The 26,021-nt window shown below is 39.1% G+C and overlaps 1 protein-coding gene across 1 annotated transcript in view; it reads right to left on the reverse strand.

Annotated features, from left to right (window-relative positions):
• Positions 1 to 26,021, reverse strand: part of PDE4D (phosphodiesterase 4D) — a 409,381-nt gene that overhangs the window by 14,281 nt on the left and 369,079 nt on the right. The window contains exon 7 of the mRNA XM_074166434.1: positions 2,991 to 3,084. Coding sequence (XP_074022535.1) covers positions 2,991 to 3,084 — 94 coding nt within the window. The remainder of the gene's footprint in view (positions 1 to 2,990; positions 3,085 to 26,021) is intronic.

Genomic DNA, 26,021 nt, shown 5'->3' on the forward strand with positions numbered 1-26,021 from the left:
AGCCTTTTGCCAGCCACATCTACAAGTGCTTTGGCTGTAGAGGCAGTTCCTGCCAGTAATGCAGGGCATTTCTGCACCTTCTGGAAAACCAGGGCAAGTAGTACCAACAAAAGGACTGATGCGAAAACCCAACATTTTGCTGTGGGCTTTTGCCTCTACAGCAGTATCAGTGGCATCACTTCATATACCTCCTCAACATATGTGCCATCAAAACTTCAGGCAAGGATTAAACTGAGAGTATATTTAGGCAATTGATCAGTACCGGGATGAGGAGCACTGTAGGTATCTGTGGTCCCCAAAGAAACCCAAGTTAGTGCAACAAAGGACTCCAAAACAGCCTGGATTTTGCATTAATTTTTGTTCTTTTTATTTGTACTGTACTTCACACAGTTTTAATGACTCCCTACAAACTATCCCTTCTTTTCTGAAATGAACCTGCACTTTTTCTAGTACTCAAGGTATATTCCAGCAAAACTAGGAAAATCCAGAACAGAGGTTTCTAGTATAGGAGCCTAGAGAAAACTACATTTTAAATAGCACCTTAAAGCAAAAGACATTAAAAAAATAATAATAAATTGGGCTCTTTAATACATGTCTATTTTTTCCTTCCTGCAATAGTCATTTTCAGTAAAGACACTGAAACCAGACAGGGGTAGCAAGTCCATTTCTAATTACCAGATTGTTATTGTGTTTGCTTCTTCACTTTCTTTCTTTTTCCATTTCTTTTTTTTTTTAATTACCCTTTAGCAGTCGCATTTACTGGACACCTCAAATTCCAAACAAATCACAGTGAAGAAGAGACTGGGGAAATGTCACCAAGCTTTAGCCTGCGGCACCTTGTTCCCCGATTGCCCCTGCCATCCTTCACCACTCTCCACACACGGACCACCAAGAAAAGGGGGAGGCAGAGCGCTGCAGCTCTTGACTGGTGCAAACCGACAACAGATGAGGAGCAGGGACTCGTGTTCATGCTTTGATGTTTATGATTTCAGTCATATGCACAAAGCATAGACCCATCAAAGGGAGGTTCGTAAGCTGAGCTGTCAGGCTAACTCAAGTGAAAGGAAGTGTCTGTCTGAACGACTTTAGATCTCCAGAGGGATTCCATGGGGCTGCCTCTGCTTTTATAACTATGAGCGCACAGGGCAAAGGATCTTGCGCCCATCTGAACATCCAGAAAAGACAGCTTGCCATTTTGACCCTAGTTGCGCTATGCTCATAGGCAGGTTTTCTTACATTTTCCTCATAGGGAAACAGGTTAATGATACTGAAAAATAAAAATCTTGCATATTATCATACTTAATGTAGGAGGCTTAATTCTTACACAATGAATATACTTGTTGTCATTATGGATAACGTCATACATGTCTTCATGTCTTTTAGCCCTACTTGGGAAAACGGTCTTTTTACTTTAAGAACAAGAATGGAAAAGCCAGTTTTCTCATGACGTGTTCCTAACTTTCAAACATGAGAAAGTCTCTAGATATTTAGGATATAGATTATGTACTAAAAATGTCAACTAACTCGACTCATTAAGATTTTCTATGGAGAGAATATTTTACCTCTTCACATTGTTCCTCAGAACTTATATACTTAAACCGCATGTTGTGAAAATAATCTATTTAAGCAACAGTTCTGTAGATGAAATGTTTTCCCTGTTGTATTCCTCTTGTACCTACAATTTTAAGTATCCTAGTTTTTCATGCAGCCACAAAACAGTACCCACAGCTCAGTAACTTAAAACTAATTGCCTTTCCATTGCCTCTTTCCATTCCAGACTGAGGTCTCACATGAAAGGCTGAGAGATGTATTTCCTTACCCTGTCAAAACGAGCCTTAAGTTTTCAAGCAAAAGCAAGCAGAAACTGATATCTCAGTCTTTTCAGCCTAAGTGGGTCATCTTCTCAGGCAACCGCCCACTGTGACTTTCAGGGCTCCTGGAGCTGTGCAATATTGCTTCTCCACGACAGAGGCTCATCCCTTTTTTTATTGTCTGAAACCCTGCCGTGCCGCAGTGCCCAGGCACGCTGCTGCAATCATGGGTAAACTGAACAGACACGTTAAGCCATCCACTTAGGATATGGCGACAAGCAGGATAAAATGTACTTGAAAAAACACAGCTTCTTAAAAAAAAAAAAAACCACAACAGAAAAAGCAGCAGCTATGGTATATCACATACTTGATATACCAGAAACAAAACAAGATGTATCTTAACACGTATGAATGGCTCCTTTTGAAGTCCTTGTTATCCTAATTTAGATGTATTCAGCTGTGCTTCCACTTATACACAGTCTTTATGAACCAATGGTGTTTTGCTCCAAAGATGATTGAGGCTGGTATATTATCTTTATCTTCATGTTCAAAATCAACAGTATGGAACCAAGTTTTATTATTTTTCACCAGTTTTAGCAAAAAAATAGGTACACCTTCTTCTGCAAAGCCATAGAGGAGGAACCATGCTCTGTAATATTGTTTTGGGCTTTTTTTAATGCTCGCATCCCACCACGCCAAGCTCTTGAGCCACACAAATTCTCCTGGCAGCAGTCTGTTCAGATGTTGACTTAGTGATATTCATACACCCGTTCATGTGCGGGCAGGGAACACCGAAGCATCAGAACTGTGTGCTATGAGATTTTTATAAGGTTACTTGTGCTTGTGTGCTACCAGCACACTGAAGCCTCTTTGCAGTAACTTTCATAAGAGAAACAGAGTGGAAGAATTATTTTAAATATATAATTAATTAATTATATATTAATTTCTTAATATTGCACACACAGGGAAACTACATACACAGACTAATTGAGCTGTAGGGAAATGGATCTAACGTGATCTCCCTGCTCAAAGACTGAACAGTTAAGATACTAAATGTACCACTTCTGAAAACATGTATTAATATGGAAAGCTACTTGCTTTTAAGATACATCACAGCCCAGAGAGAGATTACAAAAAAAAAAAAAAAGGCAAAAAATGTAACTCCCATCATTGTCTTACCTAAGAATGTGTTCGATATATACTCTGAGACCTGATTGCCTGACCTGCTCATTTCAGATAGATGGGTTAGCTCCCGGTTGAGCATTCTTTTAAACTGGAAAACAAAACAAAACAAAAAACCACAAAATTAGCAATCAAGATGTATTTTAGTTGATAAGAAAATGCAGTCAATTTACAATTGGAGAAAGGGCATCACATTAAGAATAAATCAAAAATCGCATGTAACATTGCTCTGCCCTACTAACTTATTTGTGGGTCGGACAACATAATAATTAACCTCCTAAAATACTGCATAGTGATCCAACTACTAGTGCACAGGGTCCTACTAGTAACTGAAAACTATAAGACATACATATACACACAAATAATTAATATTGCTGTCTTTTCATTTTTTTAATTTGGAGAGAAAATACAAGTTTATTTACATAGGACCCCTTCTCTACTAGGATTCTCTTATCATATTTGTAAATTAATCTATTTGTGCATTTTTTGCAATTCATTTTGTAGTATTTCACGTTTCTCTTACCTCTCATCATTAATCTACTAAAATATATTTGACAGCACTGCTCAAAACAATCAAAATATCTTACTGTTTTCCTACATACCAATATGAATAGAGATAGGTTTTGTTGTCTCTGACTTAAAATTATTATACTGCATCAGCCCAATGACTTGACTGTTCCATAATCTCAGAAAATTGTCAGTATCTGTATGAAACATTGGAGTAGAAAATACCCATCTGTGGAAACACCTTCCTTTTCCTTCTAAGTTAGCAATTCACGCTAGGCACTCTATAGCATAGAGATGAACATTAACATTTCACAAAATGTGCAACTGATTAGGTACTCATCGTTGAGCCTTTCTTGATTCCTTCTAGACTGCAGGTTTAAATGACAACTTGTGGCATTGTGTTCAACAGGTTAAGTATATAATACACCTCTAGCATCTTACATGCATTTTCATTGACTATAGCTCTGCCTTAAATTTATCAACGAATAGAACTCAGCAATATTTATTAACAATTCAAACAACTCTTGCCAATGTAAATTAGCATCCATCACTACTGAATTTTGCCTCCCATTGGGCCATCCTCTTATTTTATTGTTAGGTTTCTCAGTCATCTTTTCTCTTAACAAAGTCAAATTATTTGTGCCATTTTCAGAATCATCTTCACCTTGTTCACCCAGTTACGACTATTTATTACATCAAGCAATAGCTATCCTTAGTATATATCCCTATAAACATTCCTCTATGTTGAAAACCAGTAATTTATTTTTCTATATGAGATAAAGCACTGAACTAAATATTAACCACCTCCTTTCCATTGTACTGGAATCATCAAAGCCCTTTCTTTAAAGAGGGCTTGCATAGTGAAAGGTGTTATTCCCGATGTCTTTGTAAATCACCAATTACCGTATTGCTCAGTGTGCCAAATAAAAATTACCTTTAATATAAGACTCAAACCATTAGCCACTGCATTTTCCTGCCATCTTGACATGCCATCAGCTCAGGAAGCTTCTGAGCTACAAAGACTGAATCCTACTTTACTCACAAGCCAAAGGCTCAGCTTTGATCTCAGATAACAGCCGTGTACTAGCAAGCATGCAACACATTTCTGAAAATTAGAACCATACCGCAAATACAGCTGCACATACTATGAACCACAGGGCTACACATTCAGCATGAAATCAGTATCAGCCTCTAAGTGAGGTCTGATCTTTGTCACCAATGCCAAATGTTAAAAAAACAAGTCAAGCTTGCCAGGCAGTAAACTAACTAGCCCAAAAATCCCAAAAGTCTTTTTAAAAGCCTATCTTTAAAGTTTTTACATGCTTAAATCACACTTGCATGCTTTTTCTTCTGTACGCATGAAGGTAAGAAACAGAATTATTTAAGGCAAAAACTGAAGATCTCATGGAATGGCTTGTCTCCAGATGGTATCCAGAAACTGAAGCTCTAAATTAAATATTGTGTATAGGAATCTGAATAAAATGTCAGAAGTTGACAAAATCACATTAACTTCCAGGCATGTCATCAGTATATCCATTATGGCTCAAATATTCTCCCTTAATTTGATCCAGCTAGTTCATTGGATCCCAACTGAAAAGGTCCACGTATGCCTGGTTGTTTCCTAGTAAACCCTTTTTGATGACGCCCGACTTTGCAATGCTGTTTTTGCTGCAGAGCAACACTACCGGGTCACATTCTGCACTTTGGAAAAAGACCATCTAGCCACCACTAGTGCATACTCTTCAGGAACCTTCCTTAAAAGTTTCCCAGCTTTGAAAGGACAATGAAGTAGTGTTCGTTTGTGATATGCTTTTTCTGCAGCTACCTGACACAACAAATAGGAAGGATTTTTAAATTTTTTTTCTCCAAATCATAAATTTAATTGTGGGGAGCAGATAAAGAGGTTTGTTATTGCATACTGGGAATCATCTTGTGGAACTTATGGAGTTCTTTAAGAATTTCCAACTAAATATTTCTTGCATGGATGTCCACAAGAAATGGAAGGTGTATGGTAATCTTTTCTAATGCCATGCTCCCCCCTCATCTGATGCAAAGCCTTGTCTTCCCACCTCCCATTGCCCCGAAAGTCACCAGAACATTAAAGCTCAATGATCAGCATGAAACCTGCAGAACAGTCTGCGTTGCTGCTGAACATGCATGTACAGTAAAATAAGTTCCCCAGCTTCTGCAAGGCCCTCCTGCTAACAGCAAATTCAATGGGAGAAGCCTTTGGCTTTGAAGAACTGTAGCAGCATGATTTCCTCATACTCTTTCACATGTTGCTGACGCCACAGCAACAAAGCTTTAATTGACATTTATTTTGAAAACATCTGGATGAAGACGTTTAAAAAACAGTTTTGATTTTCTAATTACAAAACAAAGCCTTACAACCATCATCTACATTGAAACAGATTAAGCTGAAGACCACATGCAGACAGCTGTTGCTGATACAGAATAATAATGCTGTTTGAGAACATAAAAAAATCCCAAGAACAGTGATCAAGATGTTTAGGCATTTTTTTGATTATACCCTGTTTCGGTATATCTGTATGTCACTTAATCCTCTGATGTTTAATAACTTTCCCTTGGGGAAAAAAAAATACCTTTTTTCTAAGAAAAAAAATAATCAAAACCAAAGCCCCTACTTTCTCCTGGTTTTACCTATTTCTCAAAGACTTCATTTGGGCCCAAGTGAACCCATAGGTAGTTGCTGCTTCAAAGAGTGTCAGCTTTCCATATATTGATACATCCCTGCACAATTACTTTATGATGAAACTCTAACTTTCATATGGCTCCCACAAGATCTAATTGCAATCACCCAAGTTTCTGTTACATCCGTGAGTCAACACTATTTCAGTCATCCAGCAGACACCTCCTAAGTGCTTGAAACCTAGCTAGGCTGTCCATACTGTCCTCTTAGAAATAACATGTAGCACTTTATTCAGAACAAGTCAAACAAGACACGAAACCACCTTGCCACTAACAGTAAATGATAAAGGTAACATTTTAAATGAGAATTTAAAAAATCTGAATGCCATATACCCCAGTTGAAGAAAATCAATCATAACACATCAAAACTATTGTTACTAATAAACATTTACACCATATACTTTTATTACGATATTGTCAGCTCATCATGGGGAGGAAGCAGAGGTTTTTGGCTGATGTATGTATATATTGTATTCTTCCTCAGAAAGAAGTATTTTCCCATGTTAAAACTAGACATTGTTAGATTGGAAAAATGACACATATATAGCCCTTTGGAGTATCACAACCCTTGACTATAGTCTAGAAAATGTCCTCTAGAAATGTACAGGATATAAAATGTCCATTAAGCCAACTATACAGTTCTTCACTGCTGAATACTGATGTTACAGCAACATAAGAGTACTGTCTGAAAAAAATTCTAAAAATATTTCCCTAAACATAATGTTTTAATTTCATTTGTTTCTATTATTTTAATGATTTTACTTTCAGTATGGGGGAAGGGAGGGACAGGGGACATGACCCACAACACAGGCACAATATTCAAATAACATTAAAAACCTCCCGAAGTGACAAAAGTACATGTGCACTTTTACCTCCTTATAAAAGCCTAGGAAGTCTGATAGAGGAAGAACTGTAATACATGGGAATAAAAGTGCATATGTTGACGAGACAAGAACAGTTTCCTAAATAGTGGTCACCTCCGAAGCACGGACTACAAGTGAGGAATTAAGTTTGGTAGTTTAGGTCCCTCTGGGCTGAAGGCCAATGTGTGCATATCTCAGCATATATATTACCGCTGTCAACCTAGGATAAATATACATGAGATTTTAGAAGAAAAAATGGGATACTTTTCTGATGTCAGCAAAGGTATATAAAAGAATTCAGACAAACTTTTGCAGTAATCATGTTCCCAGACGGCAACCAGAGCACTGATACAATTTTGGAAAGATTCTGCATCTATACCAGAAAGATATTTCAAGTTCAACTCCAAAGACATAGCAAAGATCCAACCCGAGTCAATTTGTAGCCATGAAAAAGTTTGGGCTGCATGCTTAATACATATGGGGTTTATTAATTACACTTTAGAACGTTTCACATTTATGGCGTGAAGCTCTTGCCTCAGTAACAAAAGCTTAAGTAAATATGCAACCTGCAGGTAGTGGTGTGGGGAGAGGAAGCACGCAGAACCACCCTTGCTGTAGATGCCCTGTCCTGGTAGGGCCTCTTCCACCCAGGCTTTCTGTTCCTGACCAGGTTACCTGCTGCATCTCAAGGACTGTAAAGAGGCTGTCTCCACTACAACCTTTGGCAGCAGCACAGAAGGTAATCCACGGACCAAACTGGCCCCATCCTGCCTGTCCTTCCATTTGAGTGTTAATCAAGCTCCAATCCCAGTGGAGGCTGGAACCAAAAATGCACCTGGAGAGCACTCTGCACTCCAGAGCACCTGGAGCCTTTTCTTGCACTGGCTCCCAAGCCCACCCCAAACAGTTCCAACCCTTCTGGCTGCCTCTTTGCTAGGTAGCATTTCTAAAAGCTCACATGCATTGGATACATACAGGAAACACTCATTCAATACTTGGAACATTAAACTTACATGACTATATTTTGTTTCTGAAATATCTATCAATGGTATTTTTAAAAGACGTTTGTAACTCAAAAAAGAATAGACTATATTATTTTACTGGATTTGGAAAGTCTTGTATTCTACAAAAACAAGACAAGGAACTTAAAATAGGTCAACCTTACAAATTAATGTAAGGCTTCTGTTTATATTGCTTATCAATGCAAAACTATCTTTGATTTTAGCAGCATTCTGAATACATAAATGGCATTCTTAGTAACTAAAGATTTCGGTTTGAAGCCCATGTGTTTAATTAATTACCAAGGTCATGCACTGGGTTTTATACATAAGCTATAGTGAGGTACATATCTCTAAGCCTGGCATTGTGACAGTGGTGCTCATTGTTGAAGGAAAAATACTCAATGAAAGCCAGGGGTACATAACTCCACATGACAACCATTCTCTGAAATATAATTAGCAGAAGATAATGAAGTACAGCCTGAAATTACATGCAGAAATTACCGAAACACATGTATAATAAAGGATGTAAACACATATAATGATCCCTGAGACTAACATGTTTCATTCTTCCTTAGAATTTCATACGTACTATAAATGATTGCTTTGAATGTCATAAAAAGAAGATCTTCTTTGCCTCTCTTCACATTTTTCCTATAATGTGTATACTATGAGCTCAAAAAGCACTGTACTGAAATTGTGGTCAAGTACCATTTAGCTTCTTAACTAAAATCCTTGTCTATAGACAGTATAGAACACTGCCTACACAGAGGACATTTTTCTCCATGTGTAATCAATTACTGCTACCATGTTCTCTGTTGAACTTCAAGTAGCAAAAAAAAAAAATCTATCTATTTTAAAGGCTAAACAGTAAGAGTGATTTTTTTTTTTAAGATCGGTGATGGAATTTTTCTAATTTAGCAAGCAGGAACATGACAGCAGCTGCCTGGACATGCAGGAAATACTTCCAAGTAAATGACAATAAATACCTCACTTTTAGCTGAATGGAAAGTAATTTCATCTTATTTTCTGGTAAACAAGAAAGGAATTCACCTCACTAGCATAATGGGATCCAATTTCTTCACAGATGACTGATCAAAATCCTTGAGAATATACTGTAACAGTTCTGCATCAGCAGAGACTGGTCACAATGACCTAATCGGACACAATGACCTAATGAAGGTTTTACATCTCTATTTAAAAAAAAAATAAATCTATGATAAGATTGGGTATTAATACAAGCAAGCGTAAGAGATTCAGTCAGGTGTGAATATAATGCTTGATTATTTTTAGTCATTTAATTAAACACTCACATTCTCTAGTTCAGGAGAAGTCAAAATTTTCTTTAAAACCGGATCATTTGGAACAGTTACTTTATGTCAAGCATAGGATGATGTTTCTTTTTTCCTTTTTTACACACTTGATAACAGTTATAAAGGCGACATAATTTTTTTTAAGCATAAACACATAAATAGGGCTAAAACAAAGCCCAAACGTGATTTTGTACTAATTGAATTTCAGTTCTGTATGTTGACAGGCGTATTGATTTAATTCCTCGGTGCAAAACTTTTCCATAAAAGAGAAGAAAGGTTATTTAATTCTATTTTCTAGCAGTATTGCAGTTTCAAGCTAGTTCAAAGCTGCTCTTCATAATAATGTAGATCAATATTAGAAGATGACAATTTCCAGTGCTTTAATCAATAAGCTGTCACACACAGAGACTAACAAAAAAATGCTGCTGGAAGATACTGTTGATAATTTCACATTTCTTCAGCTAATAAAACTAGTACGGGTCACGCATTCACCCATTATCCTCAGCCTCTTTACTCATGCTCTCTCCTGTTGTATGGTATCTCAGTTTTGAGGTTTGCGGGTTGTTTTTTTCTGAAATCTTTTAATGTCTAGAAAAACAGTTTTGTAGCAATCTTTTTCTAAAAGAAAACAAAAATCTTCTGAATTTCTTTGGCTTTAGACTTGGTCTGATTATCCACTGAAGCAACATTATTTTAAAAGTCCCAGCACAGTTTCTCAGACTCTATACTGTGCAGTTCATTCTCGTTGCTGAACAAAGGCTTGCTTTTCTGATTTTTTACTTTATATTCATATTACTCATAAGTCATATCACCCAAAAATACTCATGCTGTCCAGTGATCACACAGTCATGCATCACAAATCAAGGTTCTTAAAAGGTAAAACAAAATCCTACCTTTATGTAGCCCCAAGAAACTGAGAGTAAATAGTTTGCCTCAGGCATTTTTGATTATTTTTTTCCTATACTACCAATCTAAGCTAATCAGTTCTTTGCTATCTGATACTGCAAAAGACTTCCAAGAAGAAAGACTCCTTCTCTTCTCTCCTAATTCTTTTTGCTGATCTTCAGGTTCTCAGCAACACTGTGCACAGGAAGCATACTGAAATGAAATCCAACCGCATGGTCTTCCGATTGTACAAATGCCATTTGTAAAACTCCAAGCATTCAGAGGCAACGTTGAAGAGAGACATATTGTACGAGCTGAAGAAATATCTGAAGAGCTAGGGATATGCATATTTCCTGAACACCAGGACTTAATGAATAATGTATGTCAAGATGCTCAGCTGCTGGAAAGCCTTCCTCTATCAACAGCTACCAAATAAGGAGCTGAAGGGGAAGCCACAAACAGTGCCAGTAATCCCTCCCATAGAGCCTAACTAGCAGCCAATAGTATGCCACCCTAAAAGATAAAATTCGAGGGGCTGGCAACATGATGTATGATAATTTCCCATTGGCCAGCGCTGGGGACTCTCCTGGGCATGGGGTATTTCTTTTTTTTCTTTTTTTTAACAGCAAATGCCATTTAATAATGGCATCCCCGCCTGCAGCATTCACACGTCATTCAAAAATAATTGGGTTACAGTCTCCTCATTTCAGCAGCATTTACCATTTCTCTTCAATGGGTGCGCCATCCAAGCAGTTAAAATGAGTATTGTGTATATTCATATGGATTGCCTGGTGGTTTTAATTTTTCATAGGGAAGGAAAGTATATTTAGAGGTTTTTGTGAAGAAAAAACAACAGAAATAACAGCTATGTTGTTTCTTGAGCAGCCTGTGACATGCTGTAACAATGAAAATGTTTTTGGCTTTTATGCCATCTAGATTAAAACCCCATCTACTTAGACCATTGGGCCACTCTGACAGTTTCTACTGCTTTTTTTATTTTAAGAGGTAAAAGCAGTTATTGTTAAGATAAAGTCATGTGTCTAACAATTCCCAGTAAATGTTAAGTTTCCATGGAGAAGTCAGAAGTGAAATAATGAGTCCTCAAATTCTCACTGTATTTATTCAACTTTTGCTCTTTCTGCCTTGGCAGATTAATATAATCAATTACAGCTATACATCATAGAAAAAAAAAAAAGGGATTAACTGAAAGTGGAGTTTGTCAATGAGCTGACTCAGAGCATTAAATAAAATATCCCACCATCTGCCACTCAGACACCAAGATTTAAAAGGAGAATGCGTTACCTTGCACCATTCTGTGCAAGGCATATGCACTACTGCAGCAAATCTCTGAGTCTTTGCAGTATCAAAAGAAGGGAGAGTTTCCCAATATGACAATGGGCAAATGTCTGAGGACAAGCTGAATGAGGTGCAGTGCTCAGCCTAAGCCCACACTGCTGATTCACTGGAAGATGCTGACCGACAGTGGTCACAGGGGAGCTTTTGGCGAAGTGGTTTCTACTTCTCTGGGTGATGCTACACAGCAATGTCAGCAACACTAAGTGCTTCAGAAAGAATCGAACCTGCAAAAATCAATAGGGTAAAATATATTTACAAATTTCTTCCTTAGAGGAGAGAAATGTATAGCAGTGTGACAACTGGACACAGTCAACAAATCATCCAGCACTTCTGTATTTTCATATGGAAAGCATATTGTTTTCCTTAAAATAGTTATAAAAAACCCCATGTGAACAAACACGCTACTGATGCATTTTCTGTTAATATGCAATTATATCTGTCCTGGATCTATACAGTTAGATGAATATAAAACAATTAACTTTTTAAAACAGACCTGGGCTATTGGAGGCTCAGGAAGATATTAAAGTAGCCTAAAAAGTATTCCTGGAAAACACTTCTCCTGATTCTTTCAGCTCAGCTTTGTAATGCTGAACATAAAGCTTGTCTACATCTTGTGTTGCATTGTTTTCTGATCACCCGCAAGAGAGCACTGCTGCCACCTACCCAGCATCAACAATGAGAACTGAAAATATGCTGCCCCCTTTCAGAAGGTAATTTCAATTATGACTTAGAAAATGCTAAAATAACGGCCATTATATTACATTATGGCTACTTAAGAAGCAAAGCACGTGGGTATGAAAGTTCAGTTGCAATAGGTAGTATGGAAAGACATTGGAAAGGCAAATTTTAAAATCACTTCTCTTACACTGTTACTTTAAAGGCTGGCTCCTACTTAAATCTTACTAAGAACTGACCCTCAAAGCACAGAACTTGTTTCAGATAAGGAATAGTTAAAATGGCTGTTGTGTAAATTACAATAGTTGTTTAGCTTGTCTAAAAACATCATCCTTCAGTTTTTTATTCCCCATCAATGTATGAGACAAAGAGACATCATAAGAGTTAGTTTAGTTTGTAGGATTTATTGACAGATGGTATTTATAGAACCACTAGCTAGATGATTTTGATGTAAAACCATGAAAAAACATTTTTCGTCAACACACGTTACAATAATTTATTTTAGCTGCATTTTAACTATAATGCTAATAGGAAATTACACTTGATATTGACAGCTTATTACTAATCTCGATGAGTATTCTAGGACCCACAGCCTCAACCTCATCAACCTACCAATGGCTGTGATATAGTTTACTAGTATGACTTCACTGACTCTGAAAGCATGCCCTCTGACTTCGGCTACATGTAAAATTATGAGCTTAGAAATGTACAGTTGGGAAATTCACACCAGCACTAATTTACAGTAATCATTTTGGCTGATTTTCATCCTCAATTCCCAGGTTGGAATGAGTGAATAATTAGCTTTAGAGGAGGTTACGGTGGATAGATGACTGCACAGCAAATAGCTGCCACAAACAACTAAATAATTAGAGTAATTCAAGATAAAAAAAACATGTTAGAAATAAATGGAAATCCAGCAATATGAAAGGGAAATTCGTGTTTTCATACACACATACATCCATGAAGATAAAACATGGGGAAGAAAGGAATAATGACATTTTCTACAGCAGTTCCAATCAAGTAAAGAATATGGAAATGAGAAAGATGTTATTTGAAATGTCAGTAACTGAGTAGCAATATAATTCAGAAAAAAAAAGAAGTTTTTTAATGAGCACTGTTGTGCATTTTGAAAGAATCAAGACAATGACCTTGAAAGGCAGAAAGATGAAGAAGTCCCTTAATAGCCACAGGAAATGTTTGCCATTATTTAATCAACAAGCCTGGACAAGTTTCTCCACAGGAGTCATAAAAAGAGGTGGCAGAGATCCCAGGAGCTGTGATGTTCAGCTTCAGTAAATTTTGAGACTGCAAAAATGTTAATTTTGTGCCAATTAAAATTTGGAAGGAGGATGGCTGGGTAACTTCAGGCCACTTCACAAACATCAGTCCCATGTAAAATAACGGAAAAACTGAAATACACATATTCTAGTCATTTGCTTGATAAAGAACTAAAAAATAGGAATTTAATTAATGCCAGTAAATATCGTTTTATGTTTTTGAACATGTAATATTCTGGCATTGTTGTAGAGCATTTAATACTGCATAATATTCTACAACCACACTCCCAATGTTGAGAGAGGACACATTAATCTCGTTAAGAACCTGATTATTGACCCATTTCTAACAACCATCAACAGGCTGTCTTCATCTATTAGGACAGTTTTAAGTCAGGATCAGCAACATCTGAGACTATTTTATGGTATTCAATTTCTTCACTGGTGATCTGGAATTAAGTCACTAGTATGAAAACTTCCACAGTGTGAAAACTTCCAGAGAACAGAAAAACTGGGGGCGGGTGGGGTGAGGGTGGGAAATAAACTGTGAGGATGTGTGTCCTGGGTTGAGAGACACAGGACTAACTTTTCTTCTAACATTGGGGAAAATTGCACTTTTAGAAGACTCTAGTGTCTGAATTTGTGAAAATATTTACTTTATAGCCAGGCAGGCTCTGTGGGATTCAAGGTTAGTGCTTTCGAGCCTTGCCAGGTGCAGGGACAAGGAGGAGCAAGGCCTGGGCATTTGACCCAGGCTGGCCAACAGGGTTATTTCATACCATGAATGTCACATTCAATATAAATTAGAAAAGTTTGCTGTGTAGCTGGCTCTCTCCCTGATGGCGGTGGTCCAGACAACTCCTTGCCCCAGTGCCGGAGCCCTGAGGCCTTCCCTTCCTCCTGAAGCCATTGCGCTCCCAGTGTCTGACATCTGCTGTCCCTGCTGGGAGTGCACAGCTTCCTGCTGATAGAATTGGCTGAGTATAATTCCTGTACAGCTTATATCAGTACCAGGCTTAATACTGGTTCTTTAGTTTTATTGTTAGTTATTTAGTCTTAGTCTATTAAATCTATTTATATTTCAACCCTCGTGTTTCTTTGTGTTCCCCGATTCCCCTTTCCGGATGGGGAGGGGTCATCGGGTGATAGAATAATTGTCTAATGACAATAGATTGTTATGGGTTCTCTCAAACCATAACAATGTGGAAGTCACCACCAGCAGCCTCATTGTTTAGTATGTTGGTACCATTCATATAAACTACAGTTCAAGAAATACAACTGCAAAGATAGCTGGCAATGAGGGACACAGTCCATGAATACAAACCATAGAATCACAGAATGGTTCAGGTTGGAAGGGACCTTAAAAAAAATCTAGTTCCAACCACTCTGCTATGGGCAGGGACACCCACCACTAGAGCAGGTTGCTCAAAGCCCCATCCAACCTGGCCTTGAACACCTTCAGGGATGGGGCATTGTCCCGGTTTGAAGTAAAACTGAACCAATTTTCTGTTCTGTAACTTTACATCCCAGCTAGGCCTCCTCTAGCTCTCTGAAATTAACGGCATATTGTGGAGAAAACTGCTCGTTCCCAGAATGATAAGACCAACGTTTGTGCTCCATGCCAAGGAATGGTATGCAGGGAGGCCCTTGCTTATACTTATTGCTATAACAACCAAGGTCAGCCCACTTCGTTATTTGCCTCTTAGAGGGTCGGAAACGGAAAAAACGTAGAGGGGTCACATCAGTGGGGAGGAGCGGACAGGACAGGTGACCCAAACCTGACCAACTGGGGTATTCCATCCCATCTGCCCCATGCTCAGTATGAAGGCTGAGGGATCAAAGGGTCAGGTCTCTTCCTGTGATGGCCGACGTCCAGAGAGGACTCTGTCTGTTCATCTGTCTTTGATCCCGATCTGTGTGTTGCTGACTCCAGAGCTGGAATCCAGTTCCCATTCGTCACTGAGTCCAGTCTGGGACTTCCCCAGTGCCTGCCGGTGACATGACTGTCATCCTGGGAGCTTGATACGGTTTTGTATATATTGTATCTATTTCATTATTTTCTTCTTTATTTTTATTTTAATATTAATTCTTCATTAAAGTAGTTTAGTTCATTCTGAACTTCTGAATCTCCTTATCTCTTTCTCCTCCTCTCTCCTCTTTTGGGGGAGGGGGGGGAGGAAGGGGGGGAAGGGCCATCTGTTGGTCCGGTTTTGGTAAATTCAGCCGAAACCACGACAGGCATCCACAGCTTCTCTGGGCAACCTGTTCCAGTGCCTCACCACCCTCACAGTAAAGAATTTCTTCCTGATGCCTAATCTAAATCTCCCCTCTTTCAGTTTAAAATCATTACCCCTCGTCCTATCGCTACACTCCCTGACAAAGAGTCCCTCCCCTTCTCTCCTGTAGGCCCCCTTTAGGTACTGGAAGAGGCTACAAGGTCTCCCTGGAGCCTTCTCCAGGCTGAACAACCCCAACTCTCAACCTCTCTTCACAGGAGAGGTGCTCCAGCCCTCTGACCATTTTTGTGGCCCACCTCTGGACTCACTCCAACAGGTCCATGTCCTTTTTATGTTAAGGCTTCCAGACAGGTAGGTCTCACCAAAGCAGAGTAGAGGGGTAGAATCACCTCCCTCAACCTGCTGGCTACACTTCTTTTTGATGCAGCTCAGGATACAGTTGGCTTTCTGGGCTGTGAGCAGACATTGCCAGCTCACATTGAGTTTCTCATCCACCAACAACCCCAAATCCTTCTCCTCAGGGCTGCTCTTAATCCATTCTCTGCCGTCTGTATTTGTGCTTGGACTGCTGTGACCCAGGTGCAGGACCTTGTACTTGGCCTCGTTGAACTTTATGAGGTTTGCATGGGCCCACCTCTCAAGCCTGTCCAGGTCCCTCTGGATAGCATCCCTTCCCTCCAGCATGTCAACCACACCACACAGAGCTTGGTGTCATTGGCAAACTTGCTAAGGGTACACTCTATCCCACTGTCCGTGTCTCCGACAAAGATGTTAAGCAGCACTGGTCCCAGTACCAACCCCTGAGGAACACCATTTGTCACTGGTTTCCACCAGGTGGACTACACTGAAGAAAGCAGAAACCCTGAAGAGTTTATACAGTGGCAACAGGACATCTCGTAGCAATATTGTGGCGTCTAAAAATCTGTGACTTCTGTGATGCTAAATAAAAAGAGAGATACTCTAACACACCATTCTGGCAACTCCGGTGATGGAGGAGTGCATTCAGCTCTAGTGTCCCTGTTTTCCTAAATGCTGTCATGTACAGCGCATAGGAAAAAATTTACAAATATTATTCAGGGGATAGAAAAAATGTTCTGTAATTAAAAACTTGGCTTTTTAACTTAAAAAGAATATGGCTACTGTGTAGTACCATGACAAAGAGGAAATACAGCATACCAGACCTGGTTCACGAGCACTGAGGAATCAACAAACAGCAATGGACAGTGGCTGGAACTGCCCCAAACCAACTGAGCTGAAACAAACTCAAATTATGAACAAGGCATGTGGATCACCGACGAGAATCATTAAATTAGCGTACACCCGCAGTGACGTGGTAGATTCTCTGCTGCTTGGTATTTTCCAATCAAGAAAAGCAGTTCTTTTTGGAAGACATATTTTAGCCAACTGCAAGTCATACATTAGACAAGCACAAGTCAGTGAGTTCAATACTTCTACAGTTATGTGCAAATTAGGCACCCGAGAGACACAGAAGACCAAGTAATCCATTTGGCCCCCTGAGTCTACAACAATTCAACTAATGTATTGCAGATGCTCGTTCTAGAAATTCTACCTTCTAAATAACTTGTATCACAAAGGCTGTTTATATATGTACAAACACGCCCTGCTTGAAAGCAACTTTAAGAATTTAAAAGCTGTGCATTTGTGATGAAATCAGGATTGCAGTGAGTTATCTCAAATGTCCTTCTTATAATTGAAGCAGTAATCTCTACCTCTGCGCAAACTTCTGGAGCTGTCAGCACTCATACTTCTTGAACTATTTCTTTGCTCTCTATAATGCTCTGTACCATTGCCATAGTCAGAAAAAAATTACTATTAACCTAAATTTTACTGTCCTTCAACAAGAATGTGAAGAATTACTTTATTAGGTTGCTCTTTTTTAAAATCATTCGAAGCGTATGCTAAGGCATGCAGATTTCACCAATATTAGTGAGGTTTTCATCCTTTTATTTATCTGAAATATTGATGATCACAACTTGCCAGAAGGACCTATCACCTATAAACCGCTGTAGAGCATACAGACTGAATGTATGGAGTATAAGACATTCAAGTAAAGCTCATTCTTCCGGAGATCCAGAATAGGGCTCCTGATACAGAACACATTACTGACAAGGAAGAGGATTATGTCCTAACAGCCTGGGAGAAACCTCGATCCTCTGAAATAAAATATCTATGTTCCCTTCTGGCTCTTGTTAGTAGGCAAAGATTCCTGAACATTCAGTCAACAGGAAAGTCAGATGGCAAAGTTTCAAGCTTGAGGAAAAGGACAGGAAGAAGACTGAAGGGCCACTTTGTTGATTCAGTTGCAGTACTTCTGAACTGTCCCGCAGGAGACGTAAGATCTTCGTCTTTCCTTCCACAGATCAGTGATGGGCAATATGGGAGCTCCAGCAGAAAAAGTGTTTAGCTTTGAGGGCAGGAGAACAGTGTTTTTTAACTCTCAGCTGCCACCCCTGGATTCACTACGAAGCTGCACTAAGAATGTTCAGAGATGTCTGAGCATCAGTCCTGAATACAAGTGTGCTAGGTGTCGTGCATATTGCCTAGTAAGCAGCAAAAAGTAAAACAAAGAGGAAGACAACTAAACACATCACTGATTTTAGTTTTCAAGGTCATATGTGTTACAAACAGCAACAGATAGCCTGACAATACCTCACGAGCCAAATGAGAAGCCTGTCTGAAAATACAAAAAGCATTTTTAGGCTGGTTTCCACACACCAGAGAACAGCAATAATCACCCATGTCAAACCCAACCCCTACTGGTCACAAACACAAGACTGTTTCCACAGCATTAGCCAACTCCGTCTGACATTTAGGATGGCATGTACCCTAGCAGAAGGCCTCCCCACAAAATGGAAAGTCTGCTCAGTGCTGGAAGACCACAGCAGAAAAGAATGGTCGTTTGATCCAGCAAGCAAGAGCCTGTGGACGGCCTCAACCCAGCCAAAAACCAGAACTGGTCTGGAGGAAGCAGCAGGACAACTAGGGACAAGGAAACTATGCCAAATCAGCCAGACTCACCAAACTTCTCTGGGTTCCATCTAAGACTCCCTGACTGGAAGGAGAGCAAATGTAGAATTTTAAAAAAAAAAAAAAAAAAGAGAAAAAGAAAAAAGAGACTTTTACAAGTACAAGGAATTGTTCCAGCTGCAGCAGTCAGCTGCCACACAGCAAGTCACCAGCAAGGGTGGAGACAAAGTTGGGTCTTATGCTGATATCAAGAAAAGATGAACTCCATCAGTGGCTGAGAACCGATGGCTGTAATTAGAACAAACCCCTAACTGTTCTGAAGGAGTCTCAGCTTTAAGGATCCTAACTGTAGCATAATTACACTGCTTTAAAAAGGCTTTCTTGGCAACCTCCTGCTTGTCAGAATTACATTCATTAAACACGACGGAATAGCCTAAGCTATATCATTTTATAGAACTTTTTATTTGGGAATATATAATTCTCATGCTTCAAATATAAGAATTTTATGTTGCAGAACAGACTGAGATGACAATGTTTTTCTGAAGCATTTTAAGGGAACTACGGAGTAAAACCCAGGAGCTGAGCTGTTTAATAAAGAGTTAGGGTCCTTTATTTTTTTATTTAGAAAAAAAATAAAAAAGGACTTTCTGGTAAAATGCATAATTCAGTGTTTGTATTTACTGCCCTCTAGTGATAATATAAGCATTAGCTATGAATATATAGGAACACATTAAACTTTTTTCAGAATAGAAATGTCACAATGTGGTCCACCAATTTTCAACCATACTGCAGTAGGGTCTTTACAGGTATTCTCTACAGCTGCAGTATTTTCAATAGACCCTCCTGAGCAATTGCAAAGCAACAAAAATTACAGCCTATTTCAACCCGTGTTTTGGGGGCCACTGGTAATATTTAAGATGCAACACTCACCTACAGTTTTCTTGCAGGAATTCTTCTACATAATGATACGAGTACAGTATGCATACAGTGGTTTCTAATAAAAAAACCCAAACCTGCATTAAATAAGAGTTTAACTTCAAAAAATACTTTGCTGTTTACAATATTCTGCCATATCTTTATTTTCTCCTTAGTGCAACACTGTCAAAATGATGTAAATTACAAAAAAGGTACTGTTAAGGTAATTTAGATCAGAGAAAAGTAGATCCGGGTGTGGTGGCAGCTGCAGTTATGACAGCAGGTTTGAGGAGGCGGTCGCCTTCGCAGAAAGCAGTGATGAATAGCTCAGGTGGTTATCTCTCTATCCCTCTTGGCAACTGACACAAGCAAATGCGTAACCACAATCCCATGGTATCATCCATGAAATTACTATTGTGGTCAGTACCTGATGTGAACAGAAGGCTTTTCAAGTTTTGCCCTAAAAACAATGTTAAAATAAATACTTTACCTTTACTTGGATATATTTACATCTATCTCACATCATTAAAATGCAATAGGTATCATGTTTTTATGCATGTGTCAATATGTATCCACAGCATATTGACACAAACATACTATATGTATGCATTACAAGGGGAGAAACTGTGAAACAACAGACCAGAGTGGTTTATATGTCTGGCCTGGAAATGCTTCAAACAAATATGCTGGCAATATTAAGGCAAAATTAAGGCAATCTTCTTTAAAATCATGCTTAAATTATTGCAATGTTAGTGGAAATACCTACTGCACTCAGTTAATTCATCATATCAGCATATTTCTCAACAGACACAAAACTGTTTTGCTCAGTTTCCCTCTGAAAAGACGCTGGCACACAAATCGAATGTGTGCACAGCTTGTACTGCACATGAGCTCCAGGAACGTGGAGCAAACTCAGATTTCATGTTACCTTTTTCACGTCTACTTGATACGTAAATATCCATCATATTTATGCAAGCTTTTTTAATTACATGATTCTCTCACTATTACTTCTCCAACCAACTTTGCAGTGAACAATCTAAAATGAATCTTTCAAAACAGCTCTCAAAGAAGCACGAAATACCACCACAAGAGGGCCCTAACCTGGACTCTTTTATAATGACTCATTCCCTTACAATGCCCTGGCAGCAATTTTTTTGCTTGACAGTAATTCTCATATTTTGTAGAAACTATAATTTGGATGGAGAGGTGGAAAATAAAATAGAAGTTATTTAATTATCACTTCACTTGCAGGACTTGACCCACAAGCTGCTCAGGCTTTACTGTGACCAAATCTCAGAACCAAATAGTTCTATACTCCATCAGAAGACCCATTCTCTGGCCTTCCAACCTCCTTTTAGAAAGAAGGCTCTCTTAGAAGAGCAGAACCAAGACCTGTCACATATGGAATGGAAAAAACATTTATTCTGCTTCCCTTAATGTTACTGTTATGTAAAATGTTATCTATGGTGACTTGTGCAGCACAGTGAGATAGCCATAATCGTTCCCAAATCAAAATAAGAAAAAAAAACCACAACAACCACAAGTGAAAAATGAGTAAGATATGGAACTAAAGAAAAATATTACTTCCTCCTTAAAATTGCATCCTTGGATGGCAGAGCAACTCATTCTTAGTCCCATCTTTTTGTCCATTTTTTTCCTAAGAGACTGCTGTTGGGGAGGATCTGCTAATGCCATTTCTGGTCTTTCTCCTCATTTCTTTCCATGACACATATCCACTCCTGTCTTGGGAGCAACAATGACCCAGCAGCCAGAGCACTGCCATCACCTTCACTCCTTCCCCTTATCTGTGAAAAAAAACGCATCCCGCCTCTCCAACATCTCCAGGCAAAGAGCAGTGAGAAAGCTGGGTGGAAATCCCAGCCTCACATACAGCCACACAATTTATCTCATACCATATTTTATGTTTCATTGAGCTGCCACTTGTTTGTCATGCTTTGAATCTGTACATTTTCCAAATAACATACTGATACTCACTCCCTGATTCCTAAAGTGCAGTCCCAGCCAAAGATGCTTTGTCAGGGCAACTAATACATAAAACTGGCAAGTTTTGGTGTAAGTGGAGTCTCAGGGCTTCTCCTGCACTCCTCATGAATAAGCTTCTATGCTTTATAGACACTTTAATATGCTTTACAAAAAGCAAAGAAGAAAAAATAATCTCGAAAGACAATGTGATCTAGTATATGCATCTCCTTCACATGGCTATGCCTGCTTCAGCGCAGCTGTGCAGAGACATTTAAGGCATTTAAGAAAAGGGTAAACAAGTTAGAGGTACTGCAAAGACATAACACTTCAACAACGCACCTAAAATTATGCAATACCAATGCTGAAGGAATGCCGTTGTTACTAAAAAATACTGTGCCATGGAGATGTTCATGTTCCAGCTAACCACCCATGCCCTTCGGCACAGGAATTCCAACAGCTTGTACATGTTACCCCAGCTACAGAAACTGCAAATGCCTTTTCTACAGCTTATTTGCATAAGTAAGATTTACAAGCTACATCAGTGTTAACGCCTCAGAAGGATACCTGTTTTATGGGATAAGAACACAGTGAAGTTTAAGCCTTTTCCAAGACAACTTGTGCTAAATCCATAAAGGTATTCACACTAGAGAAATTACACAGGTGATTTCTACTAATATCAAAATGCTCCCCTGCAAACAAGTACTTTGTCATTTAAGTAGCATGAAAAGAGAAACATGATTATTTTTTTTCTAAAATGTATTTGTAGGAGATTCTAACAGTTCCCTTCTTATTGAATGGAAAAGATTTGGCTTTAAACACATCTGACAAGGTTTTTTCTCCCTTTCCTAGCTCGTATCTAGTTAACATTTGCCTAGTTAACACTGGCAGCCGTGTCTGACAGACACAGTAGGTTAAAAATACAAATAAAAAATTCCAGCTTACAAGGAAGAATACTGCACTTATTCCTTGATCACCCCACAGATCTCACGCAATTCTCAGGATGTTGCTCACAAACAATTTAAAGCTATCTAGAAAGAAAAAACTTCTGCAGTTCTCCCCTCCTTTTGTCCTTTATGAGGGTTTTTTCCTCAACGTGAGTGTCAATTTGGGCTAAGAAATAGGTCTGCAATAAAAGGAATATAAAACGCAGAATCATCTGAATCACTTATTTGTATTTTATATATATATATCTATATATGTGTATATGCACCCTGCAAGTAAATATTTATCCCATAAATATCTACGGTAGCATAGCCACAAAAGAGGTTTGTACCCACATTATGCATTTTTGCAGATAGCTATGTCTGTCTAATAAGTGTGCAAAGAGAAGCGATACTTCACTCACAGACCTGTGATGGCACACTCACCCTAAGACTGATACAGCTATACCAGCAAAAAGTAAGCTTTACACATATTGCCTGTTTCACGCAGAAAACTGGCTTGCTACGTAAGGACAAAAAACAGCTTCACTGGTATTGCTGGATTAACCTTACTTCTCCTGTAACGTGACATTCTTATTTTAATGAGGTGTTCCTACTGTAGACCTGGCCAAGCACATGCTTTAACAGTTCATCAGAAATCTTCTTGAATGGTTGCCATTTCATACCAAAAGAAATGAGTCTTTTAATCATCTTTTTTAAAGCTACAGTCATCCTTACTGTTCCTATGAAAAAGCAAAACTTAAATATGACTTTTTTCCTAATTCTAATATATATGAAAATGAAATACAAACCAAACTACTTCCTATCCTTCTAAGTACTATTGCTTGGTTTACAAGAAAAAAAGAGAGAAGGTAAAAACTATCTTACAAAAAAAAAGCAATGATACCACAGACAAAAGCAGAGAATTGCGGACTGCAAAGTGACAACTAACACTGCAACAAGCTCTGTACAGCTCTAACGTAAGTACGACTTAGCAAGTGTCTGTAAATCATCTGCAACAGATACCAGCATTTTGAAAGCAGACTGCAAGTTGTTTCATGCAATTTTGTTGGTTTAGGCTCCAGTTCTTAATAAGCCGCGGCTGTTGTACTAACTAAAGTGCACGTGATAGTGTCATTGCTCTTTCAAGGAAAAAACTCAGCAAGGGCTATTCACGAACTAATATTCATTCCAACGTGTCCTTCCTCCCTTTCATTTGATTATTTATTTATAAGTTTTAAACACGCTCCAAATCTATGTGGGTTCACAAGAAAATGAAGATTTCTCTGTCCGGAACAGGAGAAACAACCAGCCTCATCCATTACATCCCTGTCTCATGCATAGAGGGAACCAAAAATGTAATGCTTATCTTTTTTTTGTCCAAGTGAGCACTTCACCCAAATGCCCCTAGATCATATTAAGCAAACAAGCATGAAACCCAAGTGGTTTCCAGTCCCACAGTGAGGTGTACTGTGAGGTTGAGTTTACAGGTACACATGAGAGAGATGGAGACAAGATAACAAAACCAGGCCAAAGGCAGCTCTGTCATTTCCTGAACTGCATACTTGTTACCTGTGTGATTTAAACCCCTCTTAGAAGAAGTCTCAGTATTTGCATGAGGAAGCTTGCGGTATATTCATGTTTCCTTACTCTGTGTCTATTGATACCAGTAATTTGCCTCTTATCCTACACACAGGATCCGAGCATCCTTTTGGGCACCGACTTCTTGTGCGGTGGCGGCAGCGCGCCCTGGGATGCTGCTGCGTCCGCATCAGGCAGAGCTCCTCGCTCCCCTCTGTCGCCTGGCGCTGGGCTCGCCAGCCGGGGATGTCTGCATTCCTGGCTGGGGTTCGGCAGGTTCAGACCAGGCCAGGCTGGGGAGGCATCGGTCGAGTGCTGGTAAGGACGAGTGACGCACCCACGCCTGACAGAGAACACTCCTCGCTGTCCCATGCCAACACAGACGGGTTCCTTCAGGTTTGGCAAACCCTGTTTAACCTCGAGCTGCAGCAGAGCCAGGGAGTGCTCAGGCTGCTGTAGCCGAGTCTCAGCTGGGCAGCAACCAACAGCTGAGAGGCAGCTGAAAAATGGACTGTTATCATCCTTCATCTTTGGCTACTGCAGTTCCCATGTAGCTCATCCTTCATAATATAGACAGGAACATACGAAGGACCGGACTTGCTCCGGAGAGCACGCTCTTGGAAACTGAAAGCATCAGGAACGACTGAGGCTCAGGAGATGCAACTGGATACCTGGTTCTTCCACGAGTGTGAGGACCTGCAGGGTCACTCTATCCTGTGAACATTTTGTTCCTGCCCACCCCTCACCGTGGACTATTGCACGATGGGGACATTAACCCCAAACGACTCTCATGCGATGTGGCTCACATACGCTCCAGAGTATGGTGGAGCTGGATCTCCCCTCGCCAGCTTGGAGCCCACAGGCTACAGCCAGGAGCCGCTCCTACACATCTGGTTTTGCACTAAGTTTTATTTTGAACTAAGTTTTTTATTTAAGATTATCTCCAGTCACACAATACATAGGAGTATAAATGTATGCATTTCTCACTAACTTTGTAGAACTGTCCAGGTGAGAGGCACTCTTTCAGTGATCTCCCACCTTTTTTTACAACATTTTTGCATCATTCACAACAGATTGCTCAAATGTAGAAAACATTTTTATGCTGACTTTTCTAGAAGAACAAATAGTATGGAATATATAAATAGGTATCAAGGTTTACTTGCCACATCGATGTACTCACTCCTCAGTAATGTAACTGTGGGTTGCTCCTACACAATCTCAGTTTGACAGAACACCAACAGATTTTATTGCTAAATCAATATTTCCTTTGAAAATGCTCAAACGTGGCTTGCATTTAGCCATTTCCAGTATGTACTGTAACACCATACAGTAATCACCTTTTGTAAACACCTCTTTTATTCATGGGCTACAACCAATGAATGTTTTATATTTAACAAATGGTTAAATGTACATTAGTAGCGCATTAATTACTATGCTTTAGCCTTGATAATTTAGGTTACTTACGAACTTACATAGCACAGCATTAAAGGTAATTTCACTCAAAATGTAAGACCTTTGTTTAACCAATGATAACATACCATTCCTTATTTTCTTTTCTGAACACTAGACTGTAACAAATCCTGACATTCACGCAAAATTTGAAACCAAAGGAAGACTAAAAATCATGAAAATAACATCACAGAATGGAAACTGATTAGGTTCCACTAACAGAAGAAAAGCACATCATTAGGTTGGGGTATATTCTCTGATGAACTTGCAATATGTATACAAAATACATAGCCATTATTCAAGTAAAAGATTATCTATTAACCTTTCATTATCAGTAGGTATTTTATCAAGAAACAAGGCATTTTTCATATTTCA

This window comes from Numenius arquata, chromosome Z (assembly GCF_964106895.1).
Source record: "Numenius arquata chromosome Z, bNumArq3.hap1.1, whole genome shotgun sequence".
In the NCBI taxonomy this organism is placed as follows: Eukaryota; Metazoa; Chordata; class Aves; order Charadriiformes; family Scolopacidae; genus Numenius; species Numenius arquata.